The sequence below is a fragment of the Haplochromis burtoni genome, unplaced genomic scaffold (genome assembly GCF_018398535.1).
Source record: "Haplochromis burtoni strain Fernald_Lab_line unplaced genomic scaffold, NCSU_Asbu1 Contig_166, whole genome shotgun sequence".
Taxonomy (NCBI): domain Eukaryota; kingdom Metazoa; phylum Chordata; class Actinopteri; order Cichliformes; family Cichlidae; genus Haplochromis; species Haplochromis burtoni.
In genome coordinates this window covers 1,148,163-1,170,996 of record NW_024582527.1, presented here as the reverse complement: position 1 = coordinate 1,170,996, position 22,834 = coordinate 1,148,163, and the positions used below count along the sequence as shown (strand labels likewise).

The window sequence follows — 22,834 nt, the reverse complement described above, 5'->3', positions numbered from 1 at the left end:
TATGTAGACTTTTTACACTTTATACAAAAGTGTGTGACCAGCTGCTTTTGTTGTCATTTGCCATCTAAAAAAAGACACATTTGAAGGTGCATTTACTTTATTTTTGTATGTCCCAGTGTACCAACCTTTGGGGAAGGGTCTGATAACAGTTATGGTCATACTTCAAAGTATTTTATGATCTATAATAAATGCATTGATCTTTATCTTCAAACTTGTCCCAAAAACTTGAGTATGCAGTCTGATTTGTTGTGCCTTTCATGATTCTAATGGTATAATGTTTATTCTTCTCTGAGGTTATGTGAACAGATATGCACTACATGATCTAGAAGGTTTATAAAAAATCACGGTTGCTTATACAGCCATGACATTATTTGGATATTTGGAGATATTTATTTTAAACGTGTAATTCCGGTGTTTGGCCGCTAGATGTCCCTCATCACCGCCATTCAGTCGGCGCGCGCCCTGGAATAGTACACACAAACTGCCGCGCGTTCACGAGAGCCATCCTGACTGACCAACTTCCAGGGCAGCAGTGCTGGTGAAGTTTGAAGGGGAAAAGTCAGATTTCACAAACCATCCGGAAGGTCGCCAAACAAAAAACTGACGCAGTCCACAACTAGGCAGCAGCTATGGACGATTTAGGTAAGTTATGAGGTTTTTTTTCCCCATATGTGGGTTTTCTGCCCCCAGTTTGGAGCGGATAGCAGGGTGGAGGAGTAGTCAACGTTACGAAGAGATTTTATGCTGGCTGTTTGTCCAATGTAGCTTTCTTATCCAGGGAAACTTGCGAATACCTGACAGAAATGTTACAGTGACGAGCGAAAGAGTGAATGTTGTACCGACTTGACTTTCTCCTCACACTGTTGTAAAATAAGCAGCCTAGTAGGTTAGCAGCTGGACATCGCTAGCCTTTAACTCTACCTACTTTTTAACTCTCCCTCTCCGAGGTGAAGCGAACGTCTCTGGCAATACCACGCCGCCCTGCTCGTCTAAATCAAGGTCTTTTTTATCAGTATGTGTGCCGGAGGGAGGAGTAATTTAATGACATTTTGACATTAAGCCTTAACATTACCTTCTCAACTTTTGCCCCAAGGCTACTCATTCCAGCTTTGAAGTGGTAGAGTCAACAGGCCTCCCTGTACAATGTGTGCTCAGCCCTGGCCTGGCTGACTTCTAGTGATCCTCCAGTGTGACAAACTTAACTTGCAGGGATGTATAATTACTTGGTATACTGGTACACTTTATCGTTTTATATCAAAAACTAAAAACTGAGGTATAGGAAGCAGAAAGATCAGGTCTGAAAACTGTTTGATTAGACATGTGCAAGTTGAGAAATGCTGTAAGAGTTGGACAATCAGTACATCTTTAGGGATCTCCTGATTGGGAAATTCTATGCTGATACTGATAATGAGCTCATATTCAAACATGTGTTTATTTACCTAGCAACGAAACCTTCATCATAAGAAATAACTCTGTGCTGATGGAGACTTTAAACTGTCTTTAAACATTTGTCACACACCAGATCAAACAGGCCTCTACCATTAAGCCGATATCTTGATGTATCCCTGACAATTTTGCACAGGAAAATATACAACATGTTTGTTAATGGCCGAATGTCATTTTCTCTTAGCTGCTTCACATGTCTGTCATGACTCTTTGTGCATTTTCTGTTTTTTGTTTTGTGTTGGGAGACACTGTCTCTTAATAGAGACTGTAACTTGTAGCTGAGGCTTTTTTCAGTGTCTGTTAATATAACTGTTATTTCTGGACTGGTGTGGCATCCCCTTGTATTACTAATGTGATCATCACAAGTCATGAAAAAACAGTGATGTCATCAAATAGCTTGTGGATGACTTTAACTGGTTAATTTTATTTCTTTTAATAATTTAATCAGTTTTATGAATCCTTTCATCGGTACTACAGGTTTTATCTGCCTTTTATCAACGCCAGTTCTCCTGACGTTACCAGCTTCATCTTTTTTTTTTCTTGTTCTACTTTGGCCCCACTTTTAACCTTTAACCTCTGAGTTTCTAATTATGTTACACTTTTAGCAGCTGGCAGGTTTCTATATTTGCATTACTAATTCAGTACTTGTGAAAAACTTGTTTCACCAGTCAAATATCTGTAGGAATCTTCTGATCTCTGAAAGTAGACCAGCAGTGAAATGGATTTGCGAATTAAGTGGAGAGATGATGGGCCGCATTTCCCATTTGTCTGTTGTGAGAATACCTCAAGGAGCCATTAGACACTCTCGCTGCCTTATGAGGCTGAAAGGATTGATTGTTGGTTGAGAGGGAGCCTGTAGGCTCGCTGAAGGGCTGACGGAGGGGGCGAGGCTGCTGAGGAATTTCGACCATCACTTTCTGACACGGTCCAAGGCCGAAAACTCTCTGGGTCACGACTCGCCTCCTGTCGCTACTATCTGAGAGAGGGATGTTGGTTTCACACGTGTCTCATTAGAATATGGGTACCCTAGTAATTGCAGGCACTGTTTAAAAAAATTTGACCTTTGGGGTTTGGTTGCTTAACAATCGCAGTCATCCCACATCCTCCCTAAATACACAAAACAAGTCAGTGTAAATATTTTTAAATATCACATCACTGAGGTTTACTCTACTGCTATTTACCTGCACCTGCAGGTCCTGATATTCAGGGTCACTGTTTGAATACTATGTTTGTGTATAGTGATCTGGTGTTGCTCACTGCTCGAGGTAGAGAATTCCATCAACAGATTGTAAGCATTCTTCCCATTTGTTCCTCTGAGTCAGATTTTTCCAGAGGACCTGCTTGATCAGTGAGTTAGCACAGATCATACAGCACAAACTAGAGATGGGATCACAACAACCATGAGGCCAAAGATTTCCCGGACTACACCCATAATGGAAAATGTTGTTTATACACCAGATGTAGATCCTTAAGGGGAGTTACAAATACATTAACAATGCAAAAGGCTGTGTGACGGGGGCGTAAACACACATAAACACCTGCCAGGGTGTTCATAGCCATCTCAGTTGTAATTACTGCTGGAGTAGGTGAATCAGGGGTCGTGTTTGGCCATGATAACAGACAAACACAGTCATACTGTTGTGGCTGGTTACCAGGTGGCAGCCAGGCTTAGCCTTCACTTCTGATGTGGCCAAGGGGGCGGCGACTCATGCAGATGTGGCTCTTAAACCACATGTGACGTAGTGTCCTCTCTGTTGGCTCTGTTGTGCTGCATTTCATGTTTGTGGGGTGTGTGCAGCTAACATTCAGCTCTCTGTGAATTCCTGACGATTGTGTGACATTCAGGCACACTGACCTCACTCAGTGAGCTGAAAACCCCCTGTTCCACCTCTGCATGTTAAGAATGCGCATACTGACCTAATACGCACGCATGCAGTATGCTCAATGGTCACAAACAAAGTGAGAATAATATTGAGTAACAGAATGTACTTTTTGCTTGCAGTTTCCCATTGAATGGTTTCTTTGTTAATTACTAGAGAATCAAACTGAAAGATTAGTGACTGGACACAGAAGGGAACTTCTCCTATATACTGCATTCTTGTTAAATATATTATTTTAAAGTACAACAGAAACTATAATTCCAAGGGCCTAAAGGCAGCTTCTTTATTTTTAGACTTTGTTTTGCAAAATCTAGGGTCACTCCCCAAAGCTGTTAGTACTCATCATAGCTTTTTTGAATATATGTCCACTTACTCAAATTGAAACCAAACTAATGTTGGCAACCAGGATCACTAGGAGTCCTTTTGTTTGTTCGTCCACAGATAATGTCAGTATGTGTACACTCCCATATAAAACCTTGTTTTCTTAATCCAGGGCTGACCAAGTAAAACATTGACGCAGTTTCTTATGATTCTAATTTTCATTTACAGGTCCTTCTAGTAAAGCTTAATAATATTTAACTTTTAAAAAAACAACACTTTTTTTTAAATTTCAGAGAGACCACTTCATCCCCTGTGTAAAGCTTTTCAATTCAGTTTTACTTTATTTACATAACGGCAAGTTACAACAGCAGTCACCTGAAGGAGCTTTATATTGTAAGATAAAGACCTACGGTGATACAAAGAAACCCCCAAATATCAAATGACTCCCTATGAGCAAGCGCTGGGTGACAGAGAGACGATCCAGCAGGACCAGGCTCTGGGAGGGGCAGCCATGTGCTGCGAGCAGGTTCGTGGAGACGGGAGGAAGACGGGACCAAAGACGGACTTCTTGAGGCATCGCATCCTGAAATCCCAGCTTGTGCTGATTGATCAGTTCAGTCCTTGGAAAAACTGCAAGACTGGTTACATAATGTATAGGTCTTGAGGTTTTGTAGACATGACAAATAACTGTGTGATGTTACCTTGTCTACCATTTTTCATATGTAAGACCATGTGACGAAGGCCCCAGTCACACAGTCCACAACTGGTCAGTAGGTGAAGGATTCCTCTGAAGTGATTGATTGAATGACTGATTGATAATAGACAACTGAAGTAGGCAGCTGTAGAAACCAGCTCTGAAATCCTGGTATTTCTCTGAAATCCACCTGAAGGATGCCTGCGTAATCCGCACCTTGCAAAAATAAAGTCACTGTTTGTACCAAGCCAAAGAGAGACTTATGAGAGAAGTTTCTCTGTTACACAGTGCACAACACTTTCTTGCAACGATGTTACTATTTTTGAAACTGCTTACTTCATTCCTCCACAAATTTGAGAACCAAGTTGAACTTCTTTAACCTTACTGTGGCGGTGGAGCAGTTTTCTTTGTTTTTGTGTGTGGTTTATTTTTCCTTTTGTTTTTAAATGCACGGTCTATAGCAGGGCTGCCCAATCCCAGTCCTCGAGAGCTACTATCCTGCAGCTTTTAGATGCATCCCTACTCCAACACAGCTGAATCAAATGGTTTGATTACCTCTTCAGCATGCCATCATGTTTGGCAAAGGCCTGATAACAAGCCATTCATTTGATTCGGGTGTGTGGGAACAAGGATGCACCTAAAAGCTGCAGGACGGTAGCTCTCGAGGACCGGGATTGGGCACCCCTGGTCTATAGTTTAGCCATGTAGCTTAAGGTAATGCTAAAAAAAAAAAAGCTAGTTGCGGTGAGGGTACCACTACAGTACTGAAGGTGACATGAAAATACAGGAACATACATCTAGTCCTTGCTTCACATTTTTCTCAATTACTCTGTGACCTCAGTAAACACTTTCCTGATGTCTTTGTGGCCTAATTGCCAGTTTCAGGTCATGTTGAATAAAAAAAAAGAAGCCTAATGTGTTCATGATTAGAGTAAGAAAGGAGAATTATGCAGGATATGCTTATTGGCTCAGTGTGTGAGTTACATGTCACTGTCAGATCCAACTCATCACAACCTATTTCAAAACACACAAGATAGAGCTGACAAAAACACTCATTCAGAGGCTTCATAGCAGGACTTGACTAACCATCAAGTGACTGTTGACTTGTCTTCATTGGTGCCCCGTATAATCCAGAATCAAATTAAATTTTTCTTCTTTCCCAATGTTGCCAAGTGCTTGCTCATAGGGGGTCATCAGATTGTTGGGGTTTTCTATATATTATTATAGGGTCTTAACCTTCCAATGTAAAGTGACTTGAGCTTACTGTTGTTGTGATTTGGTGCTGTATAAAAAAATAGAATTGAATAAGTCACAGAGAGACAGCGGTTTTCTATAGGAAAACAAAGCTTTGGGTTTTGTAACTTTGAAGATCGTCTACATGCGTGAAAAGCCATGTGAAAACTTAAATGAAAGGGGAAAGCCCTCAGAGCATTACATGGCCACTTTAAAGGAAGGATAAACATTGGCTATCTTTGCAAAGAATCTGAAAAGAAGCTGCAGAGGAGAGGTGCTCTTTATTGCTTAAAGGCAGACTTTAAAAAAGTGGGAGCCACTCGGCTTCGTTTCGCAGACATAATGAGGGCCATGTGGTTGCTCTGTGGAATGAAACACAGCGACACCTTATAAGAATGCCTTTGGTAAACACACAGTAGTCCTGTAAGATTTACTGTAACAATAACTGTTGATCACCTTGAAGAGGAACGCCTTATTCTTGAGACAATCATAGGAGTTGGTTGAGATGTGAGGCAGCTGTCTTAAATGTTTACAGCGTTTACGCAGCATACCAAAAACTCTTAGGTCTTTAGTGGTTTCTGTGTCCTAGTAATTCCACAGCAGAGTTAGTGTTACCAGACTAGCTATCATCACCCCTTGAGGGCTGCAAGGTTGGTGCATACCATCCCTAACCAGTGGGCTTGCCTGCTAGGCTAGAGAGAAGCTCCCGACTGTAAATCAGCCTTGTTCCCGAGCTCCACACCCATCCTGTTCTGGGTCTGGGGAAGAGCTGCGTGGCTGACCTCATCGCTTGGGAAACAGAGCCTGCCCCACATCCTCAGGAAACAGAGGAGAAAAACAATGAGCAGAGTCAGCGCTGGGGGCAGCTGGGGGGCCTTCAGTATGTGATCCTGCTGCTCGAACAGCCTTTCCACTATTAAATGCTGTTGCACGATACTGTTCTTTCCACTCACAGCAGCCTTCAGTCCCTTCCTCTTCCCTCCCTGCCATACTGTTTCCATGCCTTCACTCTTCCCCACTATTGTAACTTCTCTCGGAGAATAGTGCTGATTATTTTCCTAACAGGTCTGGGTAATGTAGTAGGAATCTGAGTCGCTGCTGTATTCTTCCAACATTACTGAAGCCGGGGACCTCCGGGGCATATCGGGGGTTTCCTGGCTTTGGAAAAAATGGGCCTTTTGGGGGTGGCAGCGCACCTAGGAATAATTGATCTGTCTATAGTAAAGGCAAAGAGCTTCTACTGCCTTATGTAAGGGAAGCGGGTGCATTTTTCTGTTATTCCTGCCTATGTGATCAACAAAAATGTATTTTCTACTTAAGTAAATGAAATCCAGCTAAAAAAATATTACTGTCCTGTTGTTATTCCTTTGAGGGGAATAAGCTTGCTTATTCAGGGGTTAGCTGTCAGTAAGTCTCTGGAGAGGGGAATGTGTTTCCTTAAGCGGAGCAGGGAATCTCACTTCTTTTCTAAAGAGTAATTATGCTGTCATTACGTTTTGTTTTAGTCCATATTTTGTTACTAAGACTGGGTAACAAACACTGATACTCTGACGGTGACAAAATGATTTCCAGCTTTCTTGGTTCCAAACTAAGAGCTGCAGTCTGTAGTAAACATGCTGCCTTCAGCAAATGTCGACGCATGAGTTTGAGAGCTGCTCAAACCTGATGAAGTGAAGAGGTGTTGGCAAAGAAGGAAAAGACGACGTGTAGCATAATAATAATGATGATGATGATGATGATGATAATTTGAGTTCTATAAATGCTGTGTCATTTATATATAAGCTTTTCTTGTATGAACTGATAAGATTATCAGTAAATTGTAGTCAATTTTCTTTATATCTCTGCTGGGACTCTTTTCTTTGAACTGCTATTTTTCTCCATTCAGTAGTTTTTCTTTAAAACTTGATCTTTTTTCTTTTCTTTTTTTTTTGCACATTTCCTTTTTTCTCCACTTCTCCAGTGAGTGTCTGAGTTTCATGGTTTCATCGTCATCAGGGTTTTCCCTGCATGCAAAATCTTCACAATTGTACATTTTGAAAACATGAACCTCTATATGCACAGTTTTATGAATATGGTCCCAGATCAGGTGATGTGGAGACGCTTCACCTACTGAAGCTTAAACCAGAGTGTGTCAGAGTTTCACTAGTGTTTGTGATTTTAAAAAACTGATATGAGGCTCAGCCCAACAGTTCTGTCTCATGTAGACATTTAAAGTGAAATACATCATAACATTTAGAGTAACTTTACTGCTGTAATTATTACTTTTACAGCTAAGTTTAATTTAATTTTTTTATTAGTTATAAATGTTATTAAAAAACTAGTGTGAATGAAACGGTAGTAGGATTATATTCATACACAAAAGCTGACTTGCAACTACAACTTGATTATATGGGAAGATGAGAAAACCACCAAGTGTACATATGAGGTTAAAGTAATATAATAATTACTTATTCACAAAAATTCAGTTGGAACAGGTGGTACACTTTCCATATTTAAATAATTGTTCACATTATGACACTTTCTTTTGTCCCAACTGTACATTCTTAGTGTTTAACTCAAAGCATTAAGCCCTGTTAGTTTGAAGCTTGGGTGACTGGTTTCAGTCGGTGTTTAAGAGGGACAAGACGGTCTTTCTTTGACGTTCTTCTCATCCTACCCAATTACACTCTTATAGCACAAAAGGCTGCTCGCTGACATGCAATTTATCTACATTCATGGCTATGAATGTGTCCTCAGTGACTGGGGTGTTACATCAGTCTCCACATGGTGCCATGTCATCTGATTTACTGGTCTGTGGGGAAGTTCTTTTATTTTGGTTTGGCGTTCCCTCCAAGACGAGTGTCATCTTTCGGATATGGGATTGCTTGGCAGGATATTTTTAGATAGTAATCACCCTACAATGCTTTAGTCATTCTGATCCATTCATTCATCCATTGTCTGTTTGGGATCGTGTGTTGTACTGTATAGACAGGGTGCGAGCCCCTGCAAGGTTTGACCTTTATTTTTCCCCTGGTCCACTATTTAATCAAGTTTGCTTTTGGTCCATTTTCTTTCATTCTCACCCACATTCCCGCTCTGTGGTTTCTACACAGCCTTCCTTGTCTGTCTCGCTGGCATCTAACCCTCCACCCCCTCTCCGTGGCCCCTGCCTGTCTTGTTTGATATAAATATCATGTTGGGTTGGCCTGATGGGGTAGGGTTTCACCCTGGGATTGTGGCCAGTTCTGCTCTTTTGCTCCCTGGCTATAAACAGGTGAGCTGTAGACCTCAGCGGCCCATCACCATTGCCCACATGTTAATAAAAAACATTAGGCAGCCTTGGTTTCCACCCTGCATGGTACTCTGTGGGCAATGGGCAGTAGAAATTTTGACATCTCCCTTATCCTGGAATTCAAGGCATGCTGCAGTTAGTGGAATCCATCCTGTAATTGTCAACACATTATTTCATTTTCTGTACTGACAGATGGTGTTTTGTATCGGAGCACATTCTTCACAGGCTCACTACCTAGGATCCCGCAGCATTGAAGGAATGTCCTGCTTAAGTAGCTTTGATCACAAAGCGTCATTTAGATTCCAGTTGAGACTGGTTGGGTTTTTAAAATGAGTTTTCATTGGATTAGGGTGACTGTATGCTCCTGTTCCTGAGCCACCTTCCCTGCCTGCGTCCCTGCCTGATCTGCTTGCTTTTTGCCAAGTGGACAGAGGAATGTGTGGAATTCCCCCTGCACCTTCACTCCCATCTGATACACACAGCAGGACGATGGCATGGCTTTGGGTGGGTAGATAGGGGTGCAGACAAGACTGTACATGCGCCCACTGCCACAAGAATGTGTACAGTGTCCACATGACTTCAGTTGTTTGTTGAACATAATAAAGATTAGTTGGCACAGTGTGGCCGCAGTTGAATCCCCTGAAAGCGCTGCTGTTGGTTTAAATCAGCACATTGTACGAGTGAAGCAGTTGGTGCACGTTACACCTCTGTCCTGCTTTCTTTTCAGGTTGCACACTGGTGTATCGCTGCTTTAATCATTCTCATCTATTCAGAGACATGAAGCAGGCAAACCTAATACCTGCAGAGCAACAAGTAAAACACGATATGCTGTATAATAAATTGCCTGAGTCTCTTTCTTCTCCATCTTCTTTGTGAGAGAGGAGTAATGACATGGTTTAATCTTTAAACTGTTGGATGTCGAACCTGTTTCTGTATTCACTGTGAAACACAGCGTTTAAATCATAGCTCACGACTTTTGCAGACACCCTTTTAGATGACAGCTTCATTCTCCAGATCTTGCACAATGGACCATTGAGTCAGGATGCTGTTAGAGCAGAATTGGACTTTGTCCATTGTGGCTCCTACCCCCTGTCTGGAATGGAAAAGATTAGCCTGTTGCTTGGCTTACAGTGCATGTTTGGATTCTCGGTGTTTCTAACTCTTTGTGGACTTAAGTTTTTTGAGGCTGGCGAAGGCTTGTTGTCTGTCCTCATGACAGTCAATGCTGCCCTCGTCAGGGAAATGAGGAGCAGCAAGCAAGTTTAACTCCCATTTTCATTCTTTCTCCTTTTATGAGCTGCAGTAACAGACATCAGAGATGTGCTTACAGGCCACCCACTGAGAATGATGTGTGTGGATTACAGGCTGCTTAGTCAAAAGCCACAAAAGGATGTGTGATGGAAATTTTGGATTTTCTTTCCTAATGTCCTGTTTTCACTGTCAGAGCAAATTTAAGGTACTGTTCTTTTCCTCAGACATACTTTCTACTTCTACTCTGTAGCATGTCAGATGGAAATATTGTTTACTTCCCTAGAATGATCTCACATCTATTGTTACTTATTGTTTACAAATTCAAGCTTTTAACCTAAAGCAGATAACTGTTTCGTGTCAAAAATTCTTCTCTAGCAGTTTATATAAACTGTCAACTGTTTTTTGTAAATGTTTTAAATTACAGGCATCAGAATATTTACAAACCAAACAACAGATTAAAAGAGAAGATAAATAGTTGAGATTATTCTATAATATAAATAATTGTTAACTTGAATCTAAAACAGAATCATTCTGTCAGTCAGTTTACTAGGCAATCGTTTTTGCTCTGGTTTCTGGCTATACTGGTTTCACAGAATAACATATTATGAAAATTTGACCGGTATAATAAAATGTACATTTATGTTTAAGTACAGCTGCATGAAGGTTCTTACCTGCATAACTCCATTCCCCTAGTGACTATCTGCTGGACTGTTTCCCTGGCTATGCACACAAACACATATGCAATGGAGAAAACATCAGACAGAAGTGATATGAAAACACTGGTCTGTGTCCATGGCCAAAAAGAAGAAAAAATGTGATTTATTGGGACTGATTGCTTGAGGATGTGTATAATAAATCTGATATCAAAGCAGCTCATAAATAATGAAAGACATTCGATATGTTTGCCCATGTTCTGTAACACCATCTGTCTGTGTAGTTAGAGGAAGTCTGTGTCCCACTTATAGCGTTAATCCATCATGTTAAAAAAAAAACTTCTTCTTCTTTTGTTTTTGTTTTTGTTTTTTTTAAATAGCCATCATGACTTGTACTATCCAAAAAGTGTCTACATTATGGCAACGGCTATACCTATATTTTCTGACAGTAACCTGTGACCTACATGCAACCACACACATGCACTGAACTCTGTCATATGAAAGAAACACAAACTTATCAGATCTAGAGTAGCTATGATACGTTGCATATATGGATAGGAGCAGTCTAGCTGAGCTGCTGTGCCTATTTTTCCTTTATGGGTGTAACAAGTTTGGAACTGGGACCAAAATGACAACACGAGGAGCATGCTACTCAGGTGCAAACATTTAGCATAACCCCAGTTCTGTGAAAAGCAAAAGAGGGTTGAAAGAGAACTGTGTATCATTAAGGCCCATGCATCATAATAATGGAGTTTATATGTTATCCAGTCTGTGACTAATGGATAGGTTTTAAAAAAAGAATGCTCCCTTGTAAAGGCAAGGCAAGGCAAGTTTATTTGTATAGCACAATTCAACAACAAGGTGATTCAAGGAGCAATAGAGGTATTAACCAGCCTCAGGTTTTAGAGAATCGTTATACCCTGTAGTTTCCTGAAAAGATACTACTGTACTGATAATTGAACTAGTGTCACATTCAGAAAACAAACTCTGATGTATCAATATTGGCTCATCACAGTAAAATGTACTAAAATGTATTTCCTATTATGGATACTCTGTGTTCATTTATCCTGGAGATCATGGTCCTGTGTCAGGCATACATGTGTAGTATCACCAGCTGGGAGAAGGAATAATAAGTGCAGAGTTGCTGTGAAAGGAGTTGTCTTATAAACTTGGCTCAGAGGGCCTGAGGCAGCATGGCTGCCCTCTCTGTCAAGGCTGTGAAGAACTTTCTAGGAATACATGGCCATAATTAGTAACCTAAGGCATTTATTTATTCATTTATTTTGATTTGAAAGGCTCTAAGCTGCTGCTTCATGAGAAATGTAGATCAGTACCTAAATGCGCTATATTTCACATGACTCACCTTTGTCCCAAAACACAGTTGTGGTATTCTTTTTTTTTAATCTAGCGGCTTTGTTTCATGAGTGACAAAGTCAACTTCAGTGAGACCTTGCTCAGCATGTCAGCACCAGGTGCAGATTATTTTGGGCTGGTCATGATATTTCAGCACATTTGCACAGACATGGGCTACTCACAGAGCTTCCCGCTTTAAATAGATTAGAGCTCCCATGTGGTTTATGTCAAACTTTTCAGGGCTTGTGGTGGCAGTGTCTGTGGATTGAGGGCTGTGATGAAGGGTTGAGAGAGAGTATATATGAAATTTGAAAGATGGAGACAGGTGTGAGTTTTCTTTTTGCGATATAGACCGGTCTGTCGCTAGAAGATGTACAAGATTTAAACTTTTGTCACACATTATTCTTGCTCTTGACCAAACACCTGTGAAGCTCAGATCTGTTGGTCATATTTTGTTAATGCATTCTCTCTCTCAAAGTTCATTTCAGCGTTTGTGTTGAGATAAGAGGGCACTGAGAGGATACTGTTTGGCCCTTAAACCACTCCCCCATTAGACTGGCAGCCTGTTATCGCTTCATGCTGCTCACACTCACACATTGGCATCCACACAGTCACAGTCCTTCATGAAGGATATTACAGATACAGGTGGAAAGAATGTAAGTACAGATACTGAACTTTGTCAGGATTTCAAAACTATATGGTTGTGTTGCATGTATGCGTTTCTCTCTGTGTTTGTGTATTTTATGCTGGAGGTTTCTCCATTCATTCGGGATGAAGTTGGGATTTAGTGGTGGAATATTTTGAGAATTTGAATTATTTTGTAAAATAAAAACTTTTAGGAAGTTTTCCAGAATGATATGTAATCAGATGAATCTTGTTTCTTAACTTCTTTAACATTTTTTTTAACTTGTCAGCTCTCAAATACTTTAGAGTTAGATATTTTCCCTTTGGTTGCTCTAAACAGGCGCAAGTTTTAATCCTATCTCACCAGTGACTTGGTTTGATGTTAAGAGATTAAAATATAAACTCAGAAGAGGCAGGAAATAAAACTTAACAAATCCAAATCTAGAGAGCCAGTCTGTGCTAGACAGACAGGTGGTAAGAGCTCCCTGTTTCTTGGATATTTGGACCGTTTTCCATCCTGCCTTTCAAAGATATTATTCTTTGTAACAGGGCCAAGCCTCTGTAGTGTAACACTATGCAGCCAGGGATTGCGGTCTATTCTAGACATGCTGCAGATGGATGGATTGTGTGATGTAAGAGTCTATTTTGTTCCTGCGTTCCACCAAACACTCGCCAGGGTAACACTGTACCCCCTCAACCCTGGTTCAGAAACATTTTCTGTCTCTCTGCTTCTTTGTTTTATCAGTCTGTCTCACGAAGTTCACACTCAGGCTCTTGAAACTAAGACTAATCATAGACATGAACTGGATGCATGGCACACGGAGCTGACAGATCAAATGCATGGTTGCTCTCATAGACTTCAAGTTTGTATCTTAATGTGGACTGTGGGAAAAACACATTGCCAGTTTCTGGGGGATGTTTTATGACTTAGAAATTGGGTGTAGGTGTTGTAGTGTGCCATGCTGCGGTGGTCACATTTGGCCATGTACCCACCACAGCATGGATGACCTGTGAGGAGAAACCAGTTTTGTTAACAGGCTGGAATGAAGGGCTCAGACTCGCTGGCATTGTCTGTTACAGCCTGACGCCAACATCAGTAGTGACCTCAGAGCGCCCATCCATCCGTCTGTCCACCCATTTTGTTAACCAGTTATTCAGCAAGGGCTGCAAGGGCTTACAAGGATAACACACTATATCATCCACAGCTAAGGCCAGTATAAAATCACCAGTTACTCTGATATTCTTTGAGCTGTGGGAGGAAACCTACACAGCCACTGGGAGATTATGTTTGCTCTTCACACAGAAGGGAGATCCCACTGAAGGTGTGATTGGTTTTATGTTTGCAGGCTAAAACATCTTGGAAAAAGACCTTTAGAATTTGTTTACCTTAGACAAATAGATCTATTCTGATTGTTGTTTTGGTTGGACAGATCGTTTTTTATGTTCTCACTGTGCCTTGAAACATGAATGAATTGCATCTTTCAGACGCGTTGCTGGCAGACCTGGAATCTACTACATCCCACATCTCAAAGCGACCTGTATTCTTGCCCGACGAGACGCCCTACTCCATCCCTACAGGAGGACAGCCCTACCAAGATGTTACACTTCCACCTCCGGTCCCTCCTCCACCTTCAGCTGAAGCTCTGAACGGGTCCCTGAGAGATCAGCCTGATTCCCACCACTCCTCTCAGCAGGTAGATCTCTGCAATGTTTGTGATCTGATCTCACTTAGTATATCAGACTCTTCAAATGAGAAACAGTAAATGTTACATTAATTAAAAAAAAACCTCAGCAGTTACTGGTTGGTGTATTCTCTGCAGTCACTGGGTTCGGCACAGAAGAGCTCATGGTCAAGGGACAGTAGCAGTTCTCCATTATCTCACATTGAAGAGGACCACGTGTACAGGTAACTTCCACACACTCAGGATGTTGTGTATATAAACCTGATTGCATCATCTGGCATTTTCTTTAACTTTTAGTTTCTTTCGGTAAGTTATCTCTGTCTCTTTAGTTTCCCAAACAAACAGAAGACATCAGATTCCTCTACAACAGCCATGACTTCTGCGTTGGGCAGTAATCTGTCAGAGCTTGACAGGCTTCTGCTGGAACTTAATGCTGTGCAACAGAGCTCCCCTTCATTTCCCACTACAGGTAGAGACAAAGGCTTCAGATTTATCGGTTCTAATGGGATTGAGCATCATTAGTTTCAATGTTATGTGTCCACAGAGGAGGCAGCTCCTCCCTTGCCATCCTGCAGCATCACTCACTACGAGAACGGCGGCACACCTGACATCTTGGTAAGCCCACCACCTCAGGAGAAACCAAAGAGGAATGGGAGGATGGAGGACGCCCGACCTACTGTGGAAAGTCTGCTGGATGAGCTGGAAGGCTCGGTGCCTTCACCCAGGTATCTCCACTACAGCTGGGGTCTAACTTGGCATTAAAGTCCCCTTTAACCAGTGTTGCAGACTTTGTTCCTTTTTGTTTTGTGTTTGATTCACTATACTAGTTCAGAGTTAGACACTAAAAACGGTCTTTATATTCTTCAGCAGAAAGTTTCTGAGACCTGGCAGAGTAGACCTGTCATGTTCATTTGCAGTTCTGTATTTTTATCCCTAGACTCTACTAGAAGAGCTTTGCATGATTTGCAGATTAAATTAATCCTAATATATCTGATACAGAGTCTTTGTGTTGCCCATTCAGTTCATCCACTGTCTCAAGACATTTTAGTTCTCTCCCTGTAAGGGAGAGAACTAAAATGTCCTACACAATGACAAAATGACATTTTGTCATTGTGTAGGACTTAAGAGTAGAAAAAATATTTGCAGATGTTGGGCTCTTTTTTTGTGTGCAATTTCTCCCCTCATGCGACCTTATTGAGAAGGATTCCAGAAAAGTTCCACACAGGGAGGTATATATACTTAAAATGTATGTGAGAGTGTTGATATTGGGTCTGGTATGAGCAAATGGAAATATCTGAGGTTTCTGAATGTGTAGCATTTACAGCTTCTTAACAAATACATGCATTTTCCATGCGCAGTAAAAGATTGTGTAAGTAAGTTTACAGCAGCATTAAATGGTAGCTGTATTGCTTTGTGTGTGACAGCTGCCGTGGGGAGACTGAGACATTGTGGAGCAACACAGCACCTGTTTTGCTTTGATAATTAGAAATCATCAACTTACACAATTTTGAGCTTCACTATTAAAAACAAAAGTCAGTGTTTGCATGGATTTAATAATCACAATGACTTGTGTTTTCCAGCCCCTCCACTCGCCACAGTGACTTGGACACATCCTCTCAACAGCAGGCCAGAATTTCAGCTTCCTGTGCCACCAGAGAGCTCGATGAGTTGATGGCCTCTTTGTCTGACTTCAAGGTATGAGGGAGCATTGGAAAGGCTTTATTTAAACAACAAATCCCAAGCTTCTCCTGTCATGTTCTTCATGATTGCTTTCTTCTTCTTCTTCTCTCACTTGTGCTTCTCTGTTCCTCTAGCCTAGCTCTTTAGGCTCTCTGCTTGAACCAGCAGGAGCATCTTCCAGCTCTTGCCACACTCCAATGTCCTCTTCCATTTCCCCCATGGCTTCTCCTTCCTTGAGTCTGTCTCATCCGTCTGCCTGTGCCTCTCCTCTCTTCTCTTTACCTGCTGGGCTAGAGCTACATATAGATGAGGATGGAGGAGATGGTGGCATGTTGAGACCCCACCCTAGCCATCTCTCTCCACACAGTCCTACATCCTCATATTCTGCAACCAGTGAGCTAGACCTGGACTCTGTCATAGATGTCTCTGCCATCATGCTATCATCTCAAACCAAGTCTCTGCTAGTCCTCTCTCAGTCTGCTTCCTCTAACTCCAACCTGCTAAGAAGTAGCCCAAGTCCTTCCAATACCACTACCCCTTCACTTACCTCAGTTATCACTGTCCTGGATCACAAGTCCTCCAAGTCCCCAAGTCCATCTGTAGAACGGGTCTCACCCTCAGCTTCTGGAGGTAAATCCTCCTGTGCTCCTGAGAGTGTAAGCAAGGGTTCTCCTTGTTTTTATGATCTCGATGTCAGTTTCTCCTCTTCGTCTTTACCTACAACCCAAAACTTCACCCCTCAGGTCTCAGCCCCCTCACCCCTCCCCGTTTTTGTCTCTCTGTCTTCACCTTCAAAAACATCCTCACCATCTCCAGTCTCGCCACTAATAGTCTCTTCTCCAATGGCCTTTAATAACCACAACAGACAGTTGCTGGAGACACCACCTGCAACCCATACAACCACCAACTTCACTGTACAGCAACCCCCTGTGGTAGAGCCATCCCTGGATGAGGCACTAGACAAGCTTCTAGCAATGAGTTTTTCACAAAATCACACAATGGCGAATGTGGATGGACCTCAGCTGAAGAATGATGCAGAGTGTCTTGGCAGAGGAATGCAGGAGGTGCACGAGGAGCTCATCCTACCCTTGGACAGAAGCAGCGTCCAGCCAGACACTTTCACCAACACTTTTACAGACGATTCAGTGGACGGAGGCACAGATGGGAATGGAGACCTGGACTGGGCAGACGAAGAGCTGTCCATGTCCTTACATGACGGTCTGGATGGCACCATGACCCCTTACACTGAGAGGCTCTATACAGATGGCAGCATGACCCCACTGACAGAGGCCAGCTGGATGGATGAGTCCATGACCCCATCATCATGCCCCGGGACCCCTGACGTCACCCTGGACCTGCCCCTGCTTCAGACTCCCACTATAGACAGAGTCTCAGCATCTGGACATGTACGCTTCGCCGGCCCTGCCTGATTTTAAAATGTTGTTTTGGTAGCTAATGAGACTGATGCGCCTTTAAATCCCAGCCTCTGCTGCAAGGGTTTATCTTGCATGTTTTTTGAAAAACTAAAACATGGCATCTAATATTTTATCTGCTATTTTGACCACTACTATGATCCTTACATCAGATACGATTATGATTGACTTGTTAGCTTTCAGTTTCATCAGGGCTGTGATTGGCTTGAGCTCGATTCTTTTCATCCCTGTAAACAGACCTTGGAGGAGATGCGCCCAGTTACTTTAGCCAGGCAAATAAACCAGGCAGAAAAACGCTAAATTTTTAAGCTTTGATCGATATGTAGAAACTACATGTATTTATTTAGAAGAAAATGTCTTGTAAGTAAGAGGCTGAAGGAGTTGAAGCAAGCTAATTAATAGATTTTGCTTGGAAACTACTCTTACAACTAACCTGCTGTTTGGCAGCACCAGCACTCTGCATGGCACCACTGCATTTGTGTGAAGGACCAAACTGAGACCTGATGTTTATGTGGCTGCTTGAGAAACTGAAGGATGAGAGTTAGATCATCGATAGCAGTGGCTTCTGCTGAAAGCATGCATGAAGTTCCTAATATGGGACTCCGAGCTCGTGACCACTGCTTTGCCGGCACGTCAGTGACTTGAAAACGTCTGGTGTGACTGACCTGCTGCCTCAGTGCTCTGCTGTAAGTGCTTGAGCTTGTAAATTGGAGTGGACATATGATAAGGTGTTCGCTCCCTCCCTCCCTGCTCTTAGATAAAATCAGTTATTAGGCGCACTAAGGAGACTCCCAATGTGCACCCCATGTACCGAGAGGCTCACCTGCGCAGGAAGATGGGACCCATCATTGTAAACAAGAACTCCTCCCAGGACCGTCTCATAGAAGAGCTTCAGGGTAAGCTTGGGATCGGCCGCTCAGAACGGAGGCGCAAACAGTCCGATGATTGGCTGACGGAGGGTGTCATCGTCACGTCCAAACCTCAGCGATATCGTCCCGATGGGGCGGGCAGTGAGGTCGACAAGGTTGGCTTCAGTGTGCTTGACAGTTTCCACAAATTCTCCTTTCGCAATTATTTCACTTTTTGTTTCCCTTTTCTGCACATTTCCTGTCTCCTTCCTTCTGTTTTTCCTCTTTTCTTCAGATCATAATTCCCCCCGAGTCTCCTGTCCCTGTGAGGAAGGTGCTGCCACCTCCCTCTCCCCCTACCCCTCGTCGCCCCCCTGTCATAGAAGAACCTAAGCAACCCCTCCCTGTACAGCACCCCCCTGTCCCAATACCACCCCCACCTCCTCCACCTCCTTCACCACCTCCACAACGTACCCACCACATTCACGAACCAGTTGCTGCTCCACCTCGGCAGTTCATAAAAGCCTCACCTCCACCGGCTCCAGTCCAGAACCCTTCTACACCTAAACCAGAGCCGCCTCCTCCTGTCCTAAAAACCCCAACCCAGCCACCAACAGTGGACTCGGTTCCCCCAGTTGCACCCAAAGTCCTGGTCTCTGTAGGCTGCCAAACTGAGTATGACCCCATCTTCCCTCCAATGCAGGCATGAACCCCTCCCTCTTTTATTCCTTCTGTTTTTCACACTTATTTTAAAGTTAAGTAACCCTAAACTTAAATATTTTTGTTACATTTCAACAGTAAATAACTATTTTCATACTGAACCATTTCAGATTATGGCCCAAGGGAAGGGTGGTGTCTCCGGTGGACCCCCGACACAGGTCAACAAGCTGGACAACATGCTTGGCAGCCTGCAGTCTGACCTCAACAAACTGGGCGTGCAGACAGTCGCTAAAGGAGTTTGCGGAGCCTGCTGTAAGCCGATTGTGGGACAGGTGAGATGGTTCGGTTAAGGTAATCTTTTGTCTGTAACATAAATAGATGTTTTCTAATCATGCTTTGGTTATCTGTTTTTTGTCAATTATTTTTTAGGTGGTGACCGCCATGGGCCGCACATGGCACCCCGAACACTTTGTGTGCACACACTGTCAAGAGGAAATCGGCTCCAGGAACTTTTTTGAACGTGAAGGACAGCCTTACTGTGAGAAGGATTACCACAATCTGTTCTCTCCGCGGTGCTACTACTGCAACGGGCCCATACTGGATGTGAGTCACTGCTCTCCACACATGTGGTCTCTGCTGTAGACGTGTCAGCCTATAAATGTCTTCAATGTCCATTCAGAAAGTTGTGACGGCGCTGGATAGGACATGGCATCCCGAACACTTCTTCTGCGCTCAGTGTGGCTCTTTCTTTGGCCCTGAGGGTAAAGTGATACAAGCATATGTTTTGAATCGTACTGCTTAGCAGTTTCTCTCTACTTTAGAGTGGATATAATCTCTTGTCTCTTTCTGCTTTCAGGTTTTCATGAAAAGGATGGAAAGGCATACTGCAGGAAAGATTACTTTGACATGTTTGCACCGAAATGCGGCGGCTGTGCCAGAGCCATTCTGGAAAATTACATCTCAGCTCTGAACTGTCTTTGGCATCCCGAGTGTTTTGTTTGCAGGGTTAGTGTTATGCTTCAGTCAGGAACTTTTCTATAATAGTTTGCATGCCTTGTAAGAAAAAGAGTACTAAAATAATAATAATAATAACGTGTGTGTGTTTCTGCAGGAGTGCTTCACCCCATTTGTGAATGGAAGCTTTTTTGAGCACGATGGCCAACCCTACTGTGAAGTGCACTACCACGAGCGCCGCGGCTCCCTCTGCTCCGGCTGCCAGAAGCCCATCACGGGGCGCTGCATCACAGCCATGTCCAAGAAGTTTCACCCGGAGCATTTTGTCTGTGCCTTCTGCCTGAAACAGCTCAACAAAGGCACCTTTAAAGAGCAAAACGACAAACCCTACTGCCACGGCTGCTTCATCAAGCTGTTCAGTTAGAGAGTTAGGGGGAACGTTTAACACTGGCACACTTGGGTCAGGGCTAAAATGAGAGTCTGAAGCATTTCTAGCACAGGGAGAGTGAGAACGGGTTTAGTTTGTATCGCAGGAAGCGGTCTCTGGATGATGGCGTTGGAAGTGTGTATGGGCTAAGTATGTGCATGTGGTTGAAGCGGTGTGCTGCTTCGGCCAGACTAAATGTTTTTCACGTCATTCAGAATTTTTTTTTTTTTTTAGATTGACAGCAGTTTATTTGTGAAGCTTTTTATGTGTTGTGAGCGGGTGACTATATCGGATGAAGGTATATTCGGTCTTTAAAGGAAAATCTTTTTCCCCCCCTCCAAGACAGCAACTTTTCTCCCAGTCTACTTAGATGTGCTGAAACAAGCAGCTGTCTTGTTTGTTTTGAGTGTGTATGTATGTGTATGTGTGTAACCCTCAAATCGTTTTATTTTTTATCTTTTTAGAAGGTGATAAATTGTTACTAAGCACACTGAAACTCTGATCTATGAAATGCTCGGTGTGTGGTAAAGTTACTCACTGGTTGAGTGCGTCATTTTAGAAATCAAAACAATGAACATATGGCAGGGAACAGGTGACCTGTTGTTTTTACACAATATAAACTTTTTTAAACAAATGATCAGGATAAAAGGCCTTTTACATTCTCTCCTCCCTAGTATAAAGTCAGATAAGACACATCTTTATATAACTGATAGAGTTGTGTTTTATGGTGAAATGCATCTTTAGTGTCCCTTGACCAGAAACCCCTTTCTAGTATGTCATATTTTAATTAAAGGTGCATACTGTGTTACAAAGCAGTCAAGGGCAAACTGAGCATGGATTAATATTTGACTCAGCAGTCACTGCGGTGTTCACTCTTCATTACATGTGCTGCCAAATCATTCCTTTTGGTTCCTCTGAATTAAAGCGAGTCTAAAAGCAGTTTGTTGGATTTGCCTCGTACAGTAAACTGAAGCTGCACAGAGATATTGGGAGTACAGTGTTTTTGTGCTACACTACCCTTACTGTTTCTGAGTACATCCTGAGAATTTTTGTTGTTGTTTTTTGTACATGTCCAATGCAGCTACATTGTAAGCATGTACATGTGTTTAATAACCACTCGTTAAAAGAAGGAAAGGGCTGCTTGGAAGGCATAGCGGAGATATTTGGATGTCTTTGCTGATATTACTGTATCGAGAAGCTGATGAATGTTTGTTTTTGAGAGAATGCAAACCGTACACACAACTTGCCTGTGATATTCCGATAACTATGCAACTGTGGATTAACAGCTTTGTATTTCAGCATCAGCATCTATTTCTTAGGCTGTCTGTGCCATTGTATCATGTCTAATAACACTGGCAAATTCAGCAAAAAATACTGAGAGCAGGTCAAGAGTCCGCTGTTCTGTTTTCATGTTATTAGTCTGTGAGTTTGTAAAAATGAGAGCCTGGTGGTCTGCTAGAATAACTGGTAGGACTAGGATGACTCGTCTCCCTCAGCGTCTGAGTAGCATCTACTGTATGACCACCAGGTTGGGGTTCTGTACATGGTTATTCATACACAGCAGACAGATTTGGCCTTTTGTCTTGTTCAGGGAATTCTAGAGCCTTAATTCTTTCTTTTTTTTTCTCACTGTATTTAAGATATCCTGTAACAGTCGTCTTTTCAAAATGACTTTCGTAGAGGTTATTTAACCAAAGCCATACCTTCTTTCAGTTTTTCTTGTCTGTTCACTTTGTTTTTTCTTTTCACTTTGAATGTCAATAGATACAAATAGTGAGATTCCTCTGTTCTAGCCTGATTATGCCAATAAATTCAGTTTTGGTATCAAAATGTCATCCAAGGATCTAATTTATGCTAAGCTTTTACTTTGTGTGCAGCTGTTACCCTTAAGCTTTGCAATTTCCAATGCTATAATTTTATTCTTAGCTTCTAGAGAAGCTTTGCATGATTCACAGGTAAAAATGACCCTTATTTATCTTGGTACAGTCCCTCAGAGCATCCACTGTCTTACACAAGCTGTTTTAGCTTTCTAGTCCTTCCCTTTAAGCTAGCCATCTTCTGATTGGCTGAATAGTGCAGACAAAAGGTTTAAAGAGAAGATGAGTGTGGCTTTACTAAGGATACCTGCTCTCACTAAAATCATCAAAAACACTCACAGAGATTGTTTGTACACACGACGACTTCATTATGTAAAGTTTAATTCATCACAGTTACATGGATAATATAAAATAAGGAAAATCATCATAGGTCCACTTTAATCAGACATTAGTCCAGCTGTAGAGCACCTCTTTCAGGATGAGGTAAGAGCCCTCTTCTTCTGCTTATCCACTTCAGGGTCACAGCTGGGTGATAGGCAGAGTACATCCTGGAGAGGTCACAGAGCTAATGCATAGATTATTCATGCTCACGTTTACGCCTTCAGCT

General features: G+C 42.3%; 1 protein-coding gene across 3 annotated transcripts; it reads left to right on the top strand.

Moving 5' to 3' along the window:
* Positions 1 to 7: 7 nt before the first annotated feature.
* Positions 8 to 22,245, top strand: pxnb (paxillin b). 3 transcript variants are annotated; one of them, XM_005933302.3, is made up of 14 exons: positions 8 to 642; positions 14,212 to 14,420; positions 14,547 to 14,632; positions 14,738 to 14,877; positions 14,953 to 15,133; positions 15,989 to 16,103; positions 16,223 to 17,494; positions 18,279 to 18,545; positions 18,665 to 19,072; positions 19,200 to 19,361; positions 19,459 to 19,632; positions 19,709 to 19,790; positions 19,886 to 20,034; positions 20,141 to 22,245. In XM_005933302.3, the coding sequence occupies exons 1-14, from the start codon at positions 630 to 632 to the stop codon at positions 20,405 to 20,407; spliced, it is 3,525 nt and encodes a 1,174-aa protein (XP_005933364.1). In that variant the 5' UTR covers positions 8 to 629; the 3' UTR covers positions 20,408 to 22,245. The 3 variants fall into 3 exon arrangements, with proteins under 3 accessions (XP_005933364.1, XP_005933363.1, XP_014192590.1); XM_005933301.2 differs by lacking the exon at positions 8 to 642 and having other exon boundaries at positions 12,765 to 14,420; XM_014337104.2 differs by lacking the exons at positions 8 to 642; positions 16,223 to 17,494; positions 18,279 to 18,545; positions 18,665 to 19,072 and having other exon boundaries at positions 12,765 to 14,420.
* The last annotated feature ends 589 nt before the right edge of the window (positions 22,246 to 22,834 follow it).